The 13,457-nt window shown below is 37.7% G+C and overlaps 1 protein-coding gene across 3 annotated transcripts in view; it reads left to right on the top strand.

Annotated features, from left to right (window-relative positions):
* MAEA (macrophage erythroblast attacher, E3 ubiquitin ligase) overlaps positions 1–13,457 on the top strand; it is a 53,179-nt gene that overhangs the window by 35,950 nt on the left and 3,772 nt on the right. For 2 of the 3 annotated variants that reach the window (XM_080344263.1, XM_080344262.1), the window contains exons 4-6: positions 1,822–1,944; positions 4,872–4,948; positions 10,763–10,871. In XM_080344263.1, the coding sequence (XP_080200389.1) occupies positions 1,822–1,944; positions 4,872–4,948; positions 10,763–10,871 (309 nt within the window). Of the gene's footprint in view, positions 1–1,821; positions 1,945–2,795; positions 2,910–4,871; positions 4,949–10,762; positions 10,872–13,457 lie in introns of all 3 variants that reach the window. The other variant, XM_080344264.1, reaches the window with a different exon arrangement.

Below are 13,457 nucleotides of genomic sequence, written 5' to 3'. Positions count from 1 at the left end.
GAGCACCCAGATGAGGTTACACAGGAAGGTGTCCAGGTGGGTTTGAATGTCTACAGAGAAGGAAACTCCACAACCCCCCTGGGCAGCCTGGTCCAGTCTCTGGTACCCTCACTGAGAAGAAGTTTCTTCTCAAATTTAAGTGGAACCTCTTGTGTTCCAGTTTGTACCCATTACCCCTTGTCCTATCACTGGTTGTCACCGAGAAGAGCCTGGCTCCGTCCTCCTGACACTCACCCTTTATATATTTATAAACATTAATGCAGTCACCCCTCAGTATATGAATGGTAGAATGGATTTGTTGCTGTGCTTGTACAATCTATAAAACGTAGTTGCATGTCAACTATCTTTACTTTTTTGTTTTTAAACCCACGTTCAAGTCATAAGAAAGCAAGCTTTAGTAAAAGCTGCAGCTTGTGCTGCACTTTAGAAACACAAGTGGCCTGTTTCCATTCTTGTAGATCACCATTCTGACACACCTAACATGATCTGGTCCATTTCTCCGATAGTGTCAGACTTGAGTTTATAAGAAAAAATTGGCTGATGAAATGCAAGATGTGAATGTGATATGCCTCGTGCTACTTCTATTTTTTTATCTTTGTCTCAGGGAGGTATAAATTCTAAGACTAAGTATCTTCAGCTGTTCTAACAGCTGAAAATGCTATCTATTTCTCAGAGCTGTTGTGTTCACTGGAGCTGCTGTAATATTTGTGATATTCAGCATTACAGTTGTGTACTTTTCAGCATTTTGCTGTGAAGTCTTCATAGAATTCTTCAACGTTAGAGTGCGTATTAAAGAAATACTTCAATACTGGCTTTCTGTTTGCCTATTGAATTATGGTTTCCCATGGTGTATTTTTGTCAGCAAAGTATGAACTGTCATAGCGTGACATATTTCTGCAGGTCCAAAATAACTTCTGGCGATGCCAATTCCAAATGGATATTCCAGTTGATATTGTTTGGAAACACCTACCCAAGTTGTCTGTTTTGTTTTTGTGTTTTTTTCAGCAGAAATATAAGGAAAAAAATGAACTCTTTGATACTCTACTTGATCTTAAGCTGTATTCTGTCTCATTTGTCTCGATTGGTTTGAATGTGTAAAGCTGCTGGTAATTATGAATTACCACAGGCTTATTACAGGTATATCTGGTTGTGATAAGCACAGGAGGAATCTTGTGGCCCACCCATTGCCTGACTGTTTTTAATACAGTAACTTTGTTTTACTGCCTCAGTGTCAGACGTTTTTATATAGAACTATTATACCAAAATGAAGGTCTGGAGCTTAGAGTATTAAACAAATGAGAGAAAATATATTGGAGACCTCAGACCATTGTAGGACTTTGCTTAGAACTCTATAGTTGTCTATGGCTGGGTAAAGTAGATTGAGATTCTCCTCTTCTGTTGCTCTTACTCACTTTAGCAAATGTTATGGCATTGTCGTGGTCCAGTTGATGTAGTCGGCCAAGCTTTAAGGAAACAAAGTGCTCCTGGAAGTGTGAACTGCACTGAAGTGATGATGGGATCTACTTTCTATGCAAAGCTCTTGGGCTTCATCTTTACTCTCTTTCTTTTTTTCTAGTTCTGCTGTATAAGTAGGGTCAGGAAAATATTGTCACTATGTCACTATCAGAATATCTCAGTGCATGGAAACGCAGTCTTTAAAATATGCTGTCATATCTTTATGTAATGTGTTATCCTAAAAAACAAAGGTCTCTGGAACAAAGCCTTTTTTTGCCCTCTGCATTCTGGTCCTGTCAAAGAGTGGACATCTGTTAAAGTATCAGTACAATTAAACAAGACCTGCTTTACTTTTTCTTTTTGAAGGACTTGGTAAATATCGAGATGTTTTTGACTGCTAAAGAAGTGGAAGAGTCATTGGAAAGACAAGAGACTATGACTTGCTTGGCTTGGTGTCATGATAACAAATCCAGGCTCAGAAAAATGAAGGTATGAAAATTTAATGAGTTTTGCTTAAACTGTGATTTTTCTAAATTACTTGGATATTTGATGTGGTCAATTTCATTTGAATTATAGGTCTTGAATGAGGCTTTGTATAAAATTCAGGACAATAAGTACAAAACTCTTCTTTTAAGACGACACAGGTAGCTGGAACTAAATGAGCTCATGCAAATGCCAAACCTGAAACTGAATGATATTACGGATGCAAGCCTTGTCTCAACAAATTTTGCTCAAATAAAATAATAGTATTCAGTTGCTTTTAGTGTGATTTACAAACATCTAAATGCAGAAGTATATAGAGTCTTGCTGCGTGTGAACTTAGATTTATAACTCCTTGCATCCTACTGAGAGTATAGGTCAGTTTATATATGAAGGTATCTTAGGAGTGAGATTAATTGGTAAACTGTGTCCTCAGGTTTAACACTTGAGAGAAATTTCATACAGATTTTTTCCTTAGCATTTAAGTGTTATAGATAAGAAAATAAAACTTGAGTAAAGAAGCAGCTTTCTATGAGAAACTACTGTTATAAAAACCAAATCTAATCAAGAAATAAACACAGTAAGTCTTTTTCTAGCCATTGAATACCATGACCTGAACACAGTAGATACTTATTTCTTTCAAGTTGGTTTAAATTTCCTTGTCTCTTAAATTCTGCATTTCAAACCATGCTGAAATCTTTTATAGGGCTTGCAGAAATCTGTTTTTAACTGATATTAACTAAATTCCCTCCCTCCCTCCAAGTGTCTGTATCTTATTTTTTAAACTAAGCGCTTTCTTTAACCAAAAATGTTTGCGTGCACTTACTGATAAGCAAAGAGTGACATTCTCTGTCACTCAGGGACGCCCAAATGAGAATGAACCGAAGATGGGACACAAAAGTAAATCGGACAGTGATTACTCTAAAGAAAATGATGATCTTGTTATGGAAACCATTAAAGGAAAACCAGAATTGGTATGTAAACGCTATTGCATAATTATACTGCTAAAAAAAAAAAATCCCCTTGGTATAATCTTAATATGTTAAGTAACATAAGAAATAAAATCTGAATGTGCTGCTTTTTCATCACCAATCTTCAACAAACAAATCAGGAAAAAATCTTCCCCATCCTTCCTTTTGGAAAACAATTTAAAAAAAAAATCTATTTCTGCAAGCCCTACTTAAAAAAAAATATCTGAGACTGTGTGAGATCAGAGTTGGAAGAAGAGAAATCACTATGCTTCTTTTTGAAACACAAACATTTCTTTTCTTTCTGGTTGCTTAGCAATGAAAATGTTCTGAAATCCCAGCCACCATCTTAATGCAAGCTTTATCTACAAATTAAACTGTGTTTTGGCCTGGGAAAGCACACAGGTCTATAGTCTTTAGGGATGTGAACGAGCTCAACTCTTGTGAATAGCTGCTGTGGAATTGTTTGAAGGTGGACAAAGGTGAAATGTGTGTGGGACTCTTTTCTTCTGGTTACACGTGTCTGCAGAACATACATACACAGCCCCTGCCTTGCAGTTTGCCTGAAGATTCAGAAAAACAAAACTCAAACTCTGAAGGTTGTCTTGGGATGTGGTTTTTTTACTGTTGAAACACTTCAACAAAGTTCTAAGCCATAGGATTGTTAACAATTAAAAAGCTTGATCAGTTTTTTAATAGAAACAAACAGCTAAAATTCTAAATGAGGGGTTTGTGTAGATTTGTATAACAGGTTATTTTAAAATACTTGAAAATTTCAAATGAAGTATAGAATAAATCTTTATTCTCTGCTAAACATGCATTTGAGTACAGAAAAATCCATGGTTAGAAAAGAAATTATTTTCTGTTCCTTAAGTATATTTTAACAGATGCCAGAATGCATAATTTTTGTGTTCAGTGGCTTACATTTCAAATCTTAAAATAAGTTATTGTTGCGATGCGTGCATTAGTCACCCCAGGTGGTTAACTGATACAAATTTGGAGTTGCTCAAATTCCTACTGAAGTCACTAAGGAATTTTGATATTACTGAGCTGATGGACAATAAACAAAAGGCAACTGTTCACTAGAACCATGGGGGAAGAAAAGAAAAGCCTAATGGAGCAGGATAGCTCGAGGAATATGTTTCTTTTCAAAATTCAGAGGACTTGGGGTTCTCTTTGTTTTCTGAAGGTAATAAAAGAGTTGACTGTGTCCCTATAAAGAAGCATAGTGACTGGTTCTTTTATCTGGGAGAATCTTTTTCTTTTTAATTCCACATATTCAAAGTTTTTTTTATAGATTTTTGTGAACTGGTGATGGAATTTGATTTAAAGGGACACTGTCAACTTCGTTAGGCTTCAAATTTTACCTTTTACCAAAAAACAGGTAAATGCCACTTGGTTTTCTTGTTTGAGACTTGTTTCCAGCATGGCTTTTTAGATGTTTGACAAGAAGAGTGGGCTAGAAGTTTGAAAAAAGGGAGGGAGGGGATTGCAGCAACTTAAATGCTATGCTCTTTTTTGTTAATATTGGAGGACTTTGAAAATAGAGATGTGTTTCTTCCTTGCAGTCTTCTGGGTAGACCTATCATGTCTAAAGTATCACATAGCCCCAAACTTCTATTGAATCTACTACTTTGAATTGTTAAAGTACAAAGAAACCACCTCTTACTCTCACTTGCATCTCAGGTAACAATGTTTTCAGTCATTAGGAAAATATTCGTCTGTGCTAAATACTCAAGTTTTGAAGGAAGCAAGAGGAGGAGGTTTTGTTTGCTTTTAGGGAATTCTGTGCTGGTGTCTTGTCCGTAAAGTCAGCATTTCAACTTTTGTTGCATGAATGCCTAAAAGCAAGCAAACAAGGTTGCATGTTATTAACACTTTCTTTTTTGTTGTGCCCATGTAGTGATTAACATACTGTGCAGTGCAGTTTTGGCACCATCTAAGACCCTGTCTTGTCTTTAATCTCAGAGCTGTCTGGAGTTCAGCCTAAGGATTCAGGAGTTCATTGAACTCATTCGACAGAACAAGAGACTGGATGCTGTGAGGTATGAAATTAGGATGCTTACCAAACAGTTTTCTTAACGAGATGCTATTATGCTTAATTAAAAACGTGTGGCTATTATTGCCACACCCAGATGCCCCACTGCTGTGAAGGATCTTGTTATTATTGTGACCAGTCTTCAGTATTAAATGGGAGTTGAATTATTTCTTAAAAGCAAGTTGTCATTCCATGGATGTACCTTTTATTATTATTTAGTGTTGTTGCTGAAACTCTGCATCTTCTTATTTTTCAAAATCAAGGTTTAGAAAACTAATCTGTCTTATAAAACAATTGTGTTTTCTGGTGGCACACGATGTAATGAGCATATTTACACTTAACTAATTTTCAAAAGGTACAGTAGCTTCTCATAGGAACTCACTGCAGTTTTAACCACAGGAAATACTAAAAGGTTAATGAAACGCCCATATAAAGCTTAACATTTCAATTTTGTCTGAACCTCTTCTGTTGTACTGTCTTCATTAAAGTTTTTGCTTTAGGCTGGTTCATCTTTTGTACTCGCTGGATAATTTGGTGTTCTGTATTGTCATGTATGTGAGAATAACAAGCTATACTATGTTACCCCTGCTCCCTTTCTCTGTCCCCAAGTGAAGAAACCAACCCAATATCCAGTTTCACCTCTTTTGAACTGATTCAGTTGGGACTGCTTTGAGGAGAAGGTAACGCTGCCCAGAGTGGTGTGAACGGGTAACTGGACTCAGACCTGATCACTGCCTGGCTTCAACAACAGGACAGTCTTTCTGGTGATACTTGCATTAATAGCATCAGTGCCTGAAGCAGTTTATGCTTTTCTTAGTGGTCCTCATTTCAGGTGTTGGAATAGTGTTCCTGGATAATACAGGAAACCAGTTCTGCTAAAATGAGTGGAATTTTGATACTGGGACTGTAAAATGTGTTGATAATTGTGATAAGCAGCAATCTTGCCAGCACCACAGAGTATGATGCAGGTGGCAGGGCTACTGGAGCTCCCACATGCACAAGGGAGAGAGGAACTTGCAGCAGGTTGTTTTGTAAGAATATTTAACCATAAGGAGGGATTACAAGTTTTATGGCCAGACTTGAAGCTTTGCTCATACATTCTGCTAACACAATTGCCACTTAACATTTCTGACAAGTTTTATGTTCAGGAAGCTGCAAGTCTTATTGCATTTAAAACCATAGTAGGTACTCCAGAAATCGAAAGCAGCAGGAGGCTTGTTTTGTGACAAGGCTCCTTTTTGGTCAGAGGAGCACAGAGCTGTAGAAAACATATGAAGTATTAACACTTAAGCACAGACTGAAAGCATTCTAGTGCATTCCTGAGTTTTAGATGTAGAAAATCTTCTGCAGGACAAACCACATAACTTTTCTTGAATAGAACGGGTGAAAAAGAGCTAGTTGTTTAAAAACAGAAGTAAAGGAAAAGATAATGCAAGTAAGTGAAGAGGCCAGTCTAATACTACCACCACCCCCAAAATTGCTCACCTTAAGTTTTAGGGCTATTTCCAGCTGTTAGTTCTAATCTCATTCAAAGGTGTTGCTTGCCTTGAGCTAAGTCATATCATTCATACTTTGCTCTGCTTGTGCCTAAATCATTGTTGGTTTGGTCCCAGCCAATGCGAATTTGCAGTGTGATAAACTCCAGATAATGTTAATTATTAAAAACAAACCACACACCTACATGTTAGCATTTAGATACGTGCACCTACCCTTTGATAGAGTTCTCAGATCCTAAGGAATTATCAGGAGGTTATGAAAAGGATGAAAGACACTCAATGATGTCTGTCTTCTGAGGCCCATGGTGCTCTTTATATCCAACAAATACTGTGTCTTTGTGCTTTTAGTTTTATTCTAACATTGCTGCGTTGCCAAATGTGCAGTCATGCATCTTAACAATGAGTAGTCCTTGCTCTGAGAACTGTTTTCTTTGAGCTGCAGCTTCCTTATGTAGCTTGGAAACCACGGGGCAGGCATAGAGCTGAATAGAGGGACAGGCTGACAACTGGGACAAAGTAGATAAGGGCATTCTGTATTTTATTGTTGTTACTGGATGTTTGTTTCCCTCTGATGCCTTTTCCACATTAGAACTGGTAAAACTTGCAAGTTGTCAGCCCTCAAGGGGACCCAGCCCTCTTGATGTGGAATGACTTGTATCATAGCCTCTGAGGTTTAAAGCTCGCAGCTCATATCTACATGGATATATGTTATATATAAAATAACATTAATAGGCAAATAGGCATCCATATTGCAGGGTAGGGGTGAAGTGTGTGTATGCCATATAGCTATTGAAGTTCAGGGCTGACACATATTTTATACTCTGCAATAATAACTTGCCAGTCATAACAATGCTGTTTTAACTTCCTAACTTCTCGTAAAATGAAAAGCAGCTACAGAAGTCCTCCTAGATCTTCATTCACTCCTTTTTAACCGAGTGAGTGATAATTTTGTACATTCAGAGTTCAACGTCTCAATGCTTTCCTTAAATAACCTGGTTTTAAAATCTTCGTTTTTACCATTTCATTCTACTTTGCTTCAAAATAAATACGTCGTGAATAAAGTAATCTATTTTGGGAAGGTGTAGCATAAATCTCATTGTTTCTAGCGAACTATTGCAACTCGTGTTTTTATTAGCATGCTTCTGTTAAGTGCCTGCAGCAGGATTCTTTCAGTATTGTGTCCGTGGTGCAATAAATAGGTCAGGCATCCATTAAAAAGCAAAGAAAGCGACTGTTTACCAAGTAGCTTCCTGTACCAGTGGAACTCAGAGAACTGACATTTTGCTGAAACGCAGCTGGTGTTTAAGTTTGAAAGGTTTGCGTACTGCCCACTGAGAACCTCGAAAGTGACGTCTTGCTTGTAGGTTAAAATTGATGTGAGCTTTAAAATTATACATCTTATTAAATAAACATCTTATTAAGTAAGTGTCTGAATTTCCATAGCTTTTTAGAATATGAGTGCAAATGGACCTTCCTCTAAGGTAGCTTATCAGAGTAGTCTCGAAAGCGCAAGTTTCAAGAATGTACAAAAAATATTTCTTGACTACAAAGCTTAATTCTCTTAGGCTTAAGTACGTCACAAAGTTTTTGCCTGGTATCCCACAATCTGTTCAGCTTTTTTGCAAAGCTCATACGTATTACAGTAACAATGGATATAACAGTAACTTATGACACTAATTTCACATTTTGGGTGCTCTCACTAATTTCACTTAATAGACAGTAAACTGTAAATCTTCAAGTCTTCATAAATATCCTTTCATTCTTGGATTTGTCAAGTCTGCTGTAGCTGCGTGTGCTATAGGAACGCTATTCAAACAAAAGAGGAGGGGCTTTGTCCCCATGGAGTTTACAGAATCGCTCTGGGATTTGAAAACCAAAATTTTCTGCCTATTACTTTAATCTGATATGAGATTTAGTTGGTGGTTTCAGTGATGGTCCGGTGGTCATGGTTTAGAGAAATAATGTTTTAAATAAATCTAGCCCTCAGCTCTAGCTACACTGACTACGGTGGGCTAATGGTGGTAAAAATATTATGAATAAGCATTATAAAGTTAATAAATACTTCCAAGAGCATAACACTTGCACAAAGAGATGCAAATAGCTGAGTGAAAAGGCAAGAGGCGAATAATGGCATGAGAGCAAATAAGGCGTTATTTAAGTGTTGTGCATTCATGAGTACTCACATCGCACTGTTTTCTGGCTTCCCAGTCTGAAAAAGACTTCAGAGTGCTACGGATTAACTAACTTGTTTCCCTTTTAAAGGATGTCTTGCTTCATTTTAATTTCTGCGTGTTGGCATTTGCGGGCTGTAGCTCAGACACTAGCAGGGCCGGCTTTGTGGGGAAACTGCCTTGGTTTCTTAAGGGGTGCAGGTGGAAGGGAAAAACAGAGGTGAAAACGAGCAGGAGGTCACATTAGAAAACCTAATTCCTTCTGGTCAAATCTACAATGGGCACCACATCCCAGCATGTTCAGTGCTTTGGAAATGCTGGAAGTGTGGGGTTGCTGAGCACTCCTCCTTTGGATGGCTGGCACACACGTAGTGATTATATATCATGCATATATAAAACAAAGTGTTATTATAATTTTAGCTGTTCTTGAACCCATACAGTACGTGTTGCCAGTATTTACCTATTGCAGCTCAGGGTCTTCCTGTAAATAAGGGGGGATATATAGTTGAAATGTTCTCTAGAAGAGCAAATTCTCAAGGTCTCATGGGAGTATCACCACAATACTACCAGAGCTAGTACAAAACTGAAATACCACTTCTGTTTTAACATCATAGGATACAAATGCACAGTGATCGGTTCTTTTAAGATTATTTTTTTCTCTTTTCCTTCATACATGAACACACACACTCATTTAGCTTAATGGGTAGATCTGAATATTTTGCTTTGCCTAAGATTTCTTATACTAATAGCTGTTGCTTGCATCTGCAGCTCTGGCCTAGCATGTATTTTAACTTTCTTCCAGTATGTCCAGGCTGCCTTGTCTCTTCTCTGAGGCCATGGCTTTTGTACTTCTGCTCTTGTAATAGTCATCACCTGGGGAACAATATTTACATTCCTGAATTGCTCACCCGAAATAGGAAGTTGGGTGGAAACAGCCCGTCCTACACAACTTCCATTGCTTCCTGGTGAGGGTGGGAGAGGAAGCGGGAGCACTGAAACACTGCAGAAGAGACTGTTCTCATGGTGTTGGGGACCGAAGTGTAGCTAGTGAAACACAGAATTGGAAGAAAACAATATGTATATAGATTTTTTTTTTTTAATCCAGCCCATGATTTTAAGAAGACTCTTTCAAAGTTAAAAAGAGCAAACACCACAGTACTTCAGTGATTAGAATCATAGAATCACTTGGTATCTTGCCTGTAATACAAACTGTGGAAAAGATATGGTATAGGGAAGACTTTTCTGTGCTTACGCAATGCCAGAAATTCTGTGTGGTTCTGATTCTGTGCCCAGTCTGCTATGCAGCACATGTGCACCACTGAAAACAGGAGCTTTTAGCAGAAATGCTGAACTAATCATCCAGTTCAAAACCTGGAGGGTTTTCCTGCACACACAAACTCCAGCTTGAAAACTGAGCTTGGGAAGACTAGATAGAGGAGGCTTTCATACAGGTTTTAAAGTTCCTGAATATCCTTGTAATCGGATATGTTTTCAGCCTTGTGTATCTCTCATAATCAGTATGCATTAAAGTACAAAATTTATACTGAAGCTCTACTTAATTTTTTATGTCCCTGGCCAAAAAATTTGCTCTTAATGCTTAACAAAGTGTTTTCTACTACATTTCCCTCTGATTTATTGTAGTCTGCACAGACAGTGGTATTGCCTTCTTGGCTATACCACAAAAAAATCACTTATGCAAAGGTAAATATTCTCTCAAAATTCAGTATAAACAAGATGGATATTTGAACTCTCTTGATGTTTAATGGTTTGGAATAGCTGATTATCAGACTGCTTTTATCTCACTTGCAAGTGTATGCCAGAGGAGTAAGTGTGATACATTGAGTTTGCATAAGCAGAGACATTTCTTGTAATAATCATGGATCTGTCATTCTAGATGTGAGGTAAGACTTCATGCTACAGTAAGATGCTCTGGTTTCTGAGAAATTACCATCTAAAACTGTTAATTCTTGAAGCCATTCTTATACTCACATTTAGCAGGCTGTACTTTTTCAAGCCCTTTAAATGTATCACCTTTTGGAGTTCATGTGTTGGGAGCAGAATCTAGAGGTTTTCTCTGAAATCTTACGTAATTATATAAATTTACTTGATTTGGGACCAAAGCTATCTAATAACGGTACAAATTCTGTATTTCAGGCATGCAAGAAAGCATTTCAGCCAGGCTGAGGGAAGCCAGCTGGATGAGGTTCGACAAGTAATGGGAATGTTGGCCTTTCCTTCAGATACTCACATCTCCCCCTATAAGGTAATGTTATGTTTGAAATTCAGTGGTACAGCAGAATAATAAAATACACGTTACAGTTCTTTGTCCTTGCAGGAAAATGCAGTGAGAATCTGAAGATCAAATGCTGTTCTAATTTTATGTTCTAAAATCCGCTTTTGTAATAGTCCTTGATTTTAATAACCAGTCCTTCCCTTTACATTAATCCAGGTACTGTTTGTATTGTTGCAGCTGGATCTTAATAGCAACAGACAGTTCACACTGAGCCAGGCTTACCACAAACCCAGCACTAAAGATATGCGGGACTGGCCGCGTGATGTGCAGATAGACAGCAAGAGATGAGGAAATAGGAAAAAACAAAGCAATGAGAGAGTTGTGTTCAACATACCAGGCTGTGCCCTTAGTACACTAGTAGCAGTCCTTAATTCTACTTCTCAAATTACTGCTCTTGTGTGATTTGGATGAAGAAAGGAGGCAATATCTACATCAAAATTTGACTCAAGCAAAATTCATAGGTAGTTACTCTTTCTACAGATTTGGAGTTTGTTCTGTGGTCATGTGCTAATTCACTTTTCTTTTTAACTTGGCATTGCAGGCAGAAGGTAGACAAGAGCTGAGCTGCTAAGGCAAAAGTCCTGTGAAATGCCAAGCCAATATGTGGCAATGCCAGTATAAACATGGGTTTTAAACAATTACTGAAATCCATGGTTTAACAAAACAAACAAAAAAAACCCCAAACCAACAACCCATAGAATTAATGTGAATTTCTTTGCTAATCCTGGAGTCCTAGAAGGATCCTCATGTTTTGGATTCCACATTTGATGTGAATTACAAGCATAAATGGTAAATGTGTTACCAGACTGGGTGTAAGATAGAGCTTATCATTGGTTTAGTAGTTAGAAAGAAATAGGCAGAAATGAAAATCCTGTGCTTTGTTCTAAGGGCTAGTTTGGGCAGAAAAAGCTAGTACTGTTTCATGTACAACCATACAATTGGAACAAATATCCTAATATTGTTTTATAGATCTGACTTAAAACATCCTAGTTTGTCGAAGTTATGTATTAGGTCTTCTAATAATTACCTAAATAAACAAAATGCTAGAGTGCTTGCTTGTTTGGAGATACCTTTAACATGTTGACTAAGAGTTCTGTGCATATATGGCTTTATGTAAAATTACTTTTAAACCTATGAGAAAGTTTGTCAGATCATAATATCTCTAATCAATTATTTTTTATTAATCCAAAGGAAGAAGCATCTTCTATAACCAATGAATAGAACTTTTTCCAGCTCATTGTCCTATCTTTTAGGACTTTAAGGAAAACCTGATGAATGTGGCAAAACAAGCTATTTTCTTTTGATATCTTTTGAACAAGCTTGTTCAGCTGTGGCTGAAATTATTCCAATGGGACATGTAGGAAGCTGCTGCTTTTGTTTCGCATCACCTAGGCCCTTAATCGCAGGCTTTTCTGAAACAGTAGTAGGACTCCATCTCTTTGTTAGGGATCTGGTTTAAGCTCTGTCTGTTACCTCTTCTCAAGAATTACCTTAAGGTCAGAACAAAAGCTTCATCCTGGATCTCCAGGAACATTCTGGTCTTAGATGGGGCAGGTGATGGTGCAAACAGACCTGCAGCCTGATGGCAGAAGCTATGCTTTTTGCTTTAGTTAAAGCCAGAGATGTGGACATATTTACTTTTGCCCCCATCTGTATAGGTTTTCTGCCAAAGATCTGCTTGTTGGTTTGGAGCATTTGGAAGTCAGACAAATACTGGTTATGACCAGGATTCTTTCCTTTCCCGTGGATTTGCCTCTGAATCTTTCTGCCTCTTCCTCATGTGATCCAACTGCTTCTGGTGCAAGATGTTTTCCTTTTCTCTCTTGTCGTCTTATTCCTGGTGGCTTTTTTGAATCTCTTGAAGTCCATCACTTACACTTGCACCCTTTTTCAGCTTCTATGTAATTCCACTTTTGAAACGTTTGTCAGAAAAAGTACCAGGTCTGGTTTATTCACTAGTTGTACATAAACCATTCCTCCCCACTGTTCAGGTAGTTGGTTCTTAGGTAGAAAGAAAGGATAGAGAACTATTCCTGCACCTACTCAGACAACTGCTGTCAAAATCCAGTTCAGCGCTTCTTTAAATGTTGGCTTCTTGTAGTCCTGCAAGGTATTTCTCAAGTTTATCCGAAACACAGTTCTGTTAACATATCAATTTAGGGTAATGATGAAAAATTTATTCATAAAACTAAGAAAATGTACTATGGTACCATGAAATCATTTGGATAAAAGCTCTCCGGCCAGTCTGATCCTCTTGGGGTGAGGGAATTGGAGAATACAGGCTACAACAAAAGGGAATGCTGAAGTCTGTCCTTCTATGATGTCTGAAATGAACAGGGAACTGAGGAGAGGCAGAATGGGCCAGGGTGGTACAGAGTGAAGCATAAAGTCAAGTGTCTATGTCATGGTAAAAATCGCTGCCTAGTGATTTTGGTATAACATGTTTGGAATTTGATCCTGCTGCTCAGTGTATTGGCTGTCACTAAGTCTTGGATTTTCTTTAAAAGCCTGTTCGATAAACTAAACAATCTGCTAAAATACTATTGTTGCTTCTAG

Source organism: Nesoenas mayeri (genome assembly GCF_963082525.1).
Source record: "Nesoenas mayeri genome assembly, chromosome: 4".
NCBI lineage: Eukaryota > Metazoa > Chordata > Aves > Columbiformes > Columbidae > Nesoenas > Nesoenas mayeri.
Note: the sequence above shows the minus strand (reverse complement) of the source record. Positions and strands in the feature narration are given on the sequence as shown.